General features: G+C 44.2%; 1 protein-coding gene across 4 annotated transcripts in view; it reads right to left on the bottom strand.

Moving 5' to 3' along the window:
* The window catches only part of LOC126535831 (transmembrane protein 185A), a 40,376-nt gene extending 38,474 nt beyond the window's left edge, over positions 1–1,902 (bottom strand). For 2 of the 4 annotated variants that reach the window (XM_055073456.2, XM_055073457.2), the window contains exons 1-2: positions 1,478–1,900; positions 1,128–1,304 (exon numbers count right to left, since the gene is read on the bottom strand). In XM_055073456.2, the coding sequence (XP_054929431.1) occupies positions 1,128–1,304; positions 1,478–1,515 (215 nt within the window). In that variant the 5' untranslated portion in view covers positions 1,516–1,900. Of the gene's footprint in view, positions 1–1,127; positions 1,305–1,477 lie in introns of all 4 variants that reach the window. The other 2 variants (XM_050182666.3, XM_055073455.2) reach the window with 2 other exon arrangements.
* Between the last annotated feature and the right edge of the window lie 2,973 nt (positions 1,903–4,875).

Below are 4,875 nucleotides of genomic sequence, written 5' to 3' on the forward strand. Positions count from 1 at the left end.
TAAAATAACCTAGCCAACAGGACAACATTCGATTTAGTTGCAATTATACCTATCGCATGCAATTTTGTTAGCACGGCACATAACTACAACAGCTTTTGTTTTTGGAAGTGCAACTGCATTACTTGTGGTTGTACCTGTCATGTTTTTATACACACTTCTTTGCTAATAAAGACTGGAACACCAAGTCTGAAGAACCAGTCTTCGAAAAAAAAATATATATAAATACCCCACAATAAAAGATTACATTATTATTTATCCCCTGTGTGCTGCAGCAGATAAGGTTCCATGCTATGATTAATTAATAGCTACTCATTAGAGCCAAAAGACCAAGACTGAAGGGTTGGCATAGATGCAAAGCTGTCACATGGTGAAGTGCAAGAGAGTGGATCAATGTGAACCCAACTTAAATTTTTAGAAGTGTTGGCACTGGCACCATCTTACAAACAAAAGTGAAAGCCCAGAATGGAAATATGCTTATCACATCAAACAATTTCAGAACTCCGATGACATATGCTTGTGTGCACCATCCCATGGCTGAAGTGACGAATTCGGTTATTTGTGAGGCGCAGCAGCAACTATGGCTACAATGCACGAAATATCCATAGCCTTGCGCTCAAACCACGCAAAGCAACAGAAATACATATGTACGAACCCCTTAAATTTCAGATAAGTGGCATGTCTAGAATTTACAGAGTTCACCATGTAAGTATGCTGCAGATTTTGTTGACTTCATTAACAGTGTAAAACAAATGCTCTAAGGTAAAGTTATACAACTTGTGTACTCAGTCACAGACATTGTGTGCTTCGGCATCGCACCGGCATAAGTCTCCACTTTACTCCCATTAAAGTTCCTCTTTCTCTCTAGGCTGTCTTTCATTTAAACACCTTTCGCCACCATTCCATAGCAGTGCCCGTACCTCACAGCTACCAAGTTTCATTGCCACCAACGAATTCTAATTTAGATGAAGCTGTACAAAGCAAGTTGTGCGTGCTTTCTTCTCCGACTGAACGAGACTCGGAGATCCCAAAAATTCACAACAAAGTTCGAGCACTGCGGCTTAACTCTCCCCGTCAAGTGTACGTCACCTTTTAACGGTCCGACCAATCTGCGCATCGCACTCCAATACCTGTATTGTGGGTGCGTCCACCACACGTAGCTGCCCACCACGGCTCCAACGATGACCATAAACTTCCAGATCCAAAGGGGAAGGAACACGACCCAGTAGTTCCACGAGATGACGCCATCGAGCCTCAACGAGAAGAGCAGCGTGAACGCTAGCAGGCAGCAGTGAACTAGAAAACGACTGCAAAGACATCGAGGAACAACTCTATCAGCGAACAGAACTCCAGAAGAGCTAGAAATTTAGCGCCTACGGCATGCGAAAGTTTACTAAAGGTGCGGGTTTTGACCTATTTAGCTGGACAAGCGATTTAGAGCACTAGATGATGCTGGTTCGGAACAGTTTAAGCCGGTCACCTAGGATTGAAGTCTTCAAAGAGACTTTGAAGGTTCATAACATCAGGTTGGAGGCGCGAAGAACCAACTTGAACGCCATGCGATGAGGTGGCGATAACAACAAAAAATCACTTGTCTGTTGCACTTCCTACATCTAAAGATCACTTATCGCACAATGCAGGCCCACGCCAGTCGCCAAGCAATATGCGCTACAAGTTTCCAAGTTTTTGGGTCATCGTCAACGCTGAAGAACATGGTTCCGCGAGGCTATGTAACAGGATTCTTCGCTCATCACTGCTTGACAGTGTTTTTAAATTATACGCATTGGTGGCTCTTCTTTCTATTGCTTGCTATCGTCCTTCCGAGCAAAAACAGATGGGGGAAAAAAAATGCTCTGCCAGAGACGAAAACGGCTTTGGATGGCTTGTGGATTACTCTCCACGGCAGGAGCCACAGCTACGGAAGTATTTTGAACCATTGCTTGAACGTGTTTCGATCCTTGAACTTCCTTCCGTAATTCCTCCGAGGACGTGTTACAAATCTCGCGTAATAACCGCACTGGGCAGACAGCTAAAATTGACCATAACGTTTACAAGGAAAACAGCTTTAATGCTTGCAACAACTCCAGCTACACTTCTAGTTAACTCTACGGGGATTTGCAAAATGTAATAAAGTTTCCTACAAAAACACTGTGGAATCAAGCGAGCTCTACAGACCAACGCTACAGACTATAGCTTGTTCGTTCTTGAATGGTTCTTGATGAAGGTCCGTTGACATGGTTGAGTTGTCAAAGCTGAGCGCTTTTTGGGCAAGAGCTAAAATCGCAGAGAAACGAAAGTTTCTGAAAGCGGTGAAGCTTTTCCTGCGCCGCGGTGCATTGTCTTCTACAAAGTTTGGCCGGTCGAAGGAATAAGCCAACGCCAAAATTGTAATTAGCCATTTATTATGACACAAATTAAGTTGTGCGACTATCTAGACTAAAATGCGTGCGATAACTATCTTTGTTTAATTTCTACGATATTGTGAACAAAATTAATGACTAAGTTTTCGGTTTCTGACATCGGGAGTTGGTTCTTTATTCTATGAGGAGGCAAAGTTACGGCGTGTTCGTGTTTTCATGTAAGTGCAGTACACATGGCAGCAAAGAAGCTGACTTTTTATACGTCACATTAGACATCATAGAGTAGTGATAGACTATGGTATACTGGAATAGGGTAGTGTGTCGTCGACGGGGGAAACGTGCCTCTTTTTCCGATGACGACCGGGATTGCTGAAGCACGCTGGTCTACTGCAGTGCCATCTGTCGCTGCAGCCTGGAGTTGTTGCTGGCAAGAGGAAAAATAATGGTGCAACACAGGGCCTCTGGGGTTATGGTTGTCGCGGAGGTCATGCATGTACGTTTGGAGCTCGCGGATTGCTTGCTATGGTTTCTCCTGCCGCGTTCGCACATCCTTTATGTGCACGGCAAGCAGTGCTTCGCTGCAAGCAGTGCTTGCAGTGCTTGCAAGCTTGCAGTGCGGCAAGCGCTGGGTTTGCAAATGTACTGTGTGCGTGTGTGTGTGTGTGTGTGCGCGCACACGTGCAGAGGTTCCTGCATAACGATCACAACTCCGGGCTGCTTCAGATCGGGCACATTCATAACATTGGCTGTATTCTTGCACTTCGGCGCCCTTTTACGGAGCAAAATATCTAAGCGTTAGCGGCTGCATTCCACAGAGCAGTATTTTTTCTTTTTTCTTCAATGAGCTGGCGACCGATTTTCTGGCTGATACAAAATGAAAGGAATCCCGTGCAACCGGCAGGCACAGTGCTCTTTCCGGGCTTTTACTCAAATGATATTGGGCAACTAAAAAAATGACACGGACGTAAGCTTAGAGAAGACGACACACCAAGCGTAAGTGCATTAAGAGCCCGCATTGGCCCCTCATACCTACCTTCGAGACTTCAAGAGTGCTGTTATGTGTTACATTCGAACGGAAACGGCTATTAGATAATTTTTAACAGTTAATTATGAAGTCGAATACGATCTGAGTAGCAAATACCATTAAATTAGACTATATGTTTATACTTCATTTCGCATGCTGGCACGTTGAATGAGATCGCCAGACAAGCGAAGGAGATTACATTGGTAAAAACTTAATCCCGGCCTCCCCAATTCAGTCTGAGTTCATAGGCAATATATGCACTCTAAGAAAAGTTGACACCCTTTGGTAGTCGTATATCTTGCCATACAACGATAAACGTCATCTGTCTTAATTGTCCGCATTTACTTTCTTTAACGCTGCGAACCCGGTACTTCCTAGTAATTATAACGAACAGCATGCGCGTTATCAGCATGACATAGCATTGCCGACAAGAAAGTAGCGGGTGCGGTGTTTTCAAGAAAGGAAACGCAAGCAATGGCAGATGACGATTATTGTTGCGTGACAGATATACACCCCAAATGGTGTAAACCTCTTTTATAGTGTATCTTTTCCCTAACACTGCTGTTCATATTAACGTCCAATAAGTGTTGATTCCTCTTCTCGGAAAGTCGATTGGTTCACCCGGGGCTACTTTTAAATGAAAGACGCTTATTCCGGTCGGGAGTTCTCAATACTGCAATCAGTGTATTTAGAATATTTGATAATTTTTCTCTTACATATATGTCGTGGAGATATGTCTATGTACCATTGGATATACCTAGAAGTGCATTGGTCATCTGCATCTCTTCGCGCCACGCAGTTAATAAACCTGTTTTATTATAGGCGGTGCACGAGGCGTATAATATTGTTTTCTTTGATCATTGTCCCTGATAAATATTCCAGGAACAAGAAGAGCGTGTAAAATGGCGCGATATCAATAAAATTTTCTTATGTAGCTTCATTTTGCGAATAGGCGGCTTCTGTGGCAAAAATTACGTGTTACCTTTAGAAAACAATGGTAAAAATAGCAGTTCACCTGGATAGAAATACAATTAGTACCAGCCGGCAAGAGTCGCGGGCACACCAACGCAAGTAAAGCCATAAAAGTTTTACTCCACAGACTTTCTGCGATAAAAACTGGGCTTCCGCCATCGCCCACGCAACGAACGCGCGCTCGCTAGCAGACGACGCACCTGTCAACAACAGCAAAATTGAAGACGTCATGTTGTATAACCCACGCTTCAAATATGTATACGTAGCAGAAAGGTGTCAATATAAACTTGCAGTTGAAATAAGGCACCAATATACGAACGTAGGCGCGCAATCGGTCTCAGCGCCCACAGCGAAATTACGTTAAATCTGCCGTGAAGCGCATCCCCGCCTCAATTCGGTTCGCTCGCAGCGCCCTCACAAAATTTTTCCACACGCGGCGTCTCAGCGGAAGAGCGCCGTTCGGCCCACTCGACCATTGTCTAGCACACTCTAGTTTTCCTTTAGTTGGTCGGTAGTCTGCTT

This window comes from Dermacentor andersoni, chromosome 4 (genome assembly GCF_023375885.2).
Source record: "Dermacentor andersoni chromosome 4, qqDerAnde1_hic_scaffold, whole genome shotgun sequence".
In the NCBI taxonomy this organism is placed as follows: domain Eukaryota; kingdom Metazoa; phylum Arthropoda; class Arachnida; order Ixodida; family Ixodidae; genus Dermacentor; species Dermacentor andersoni.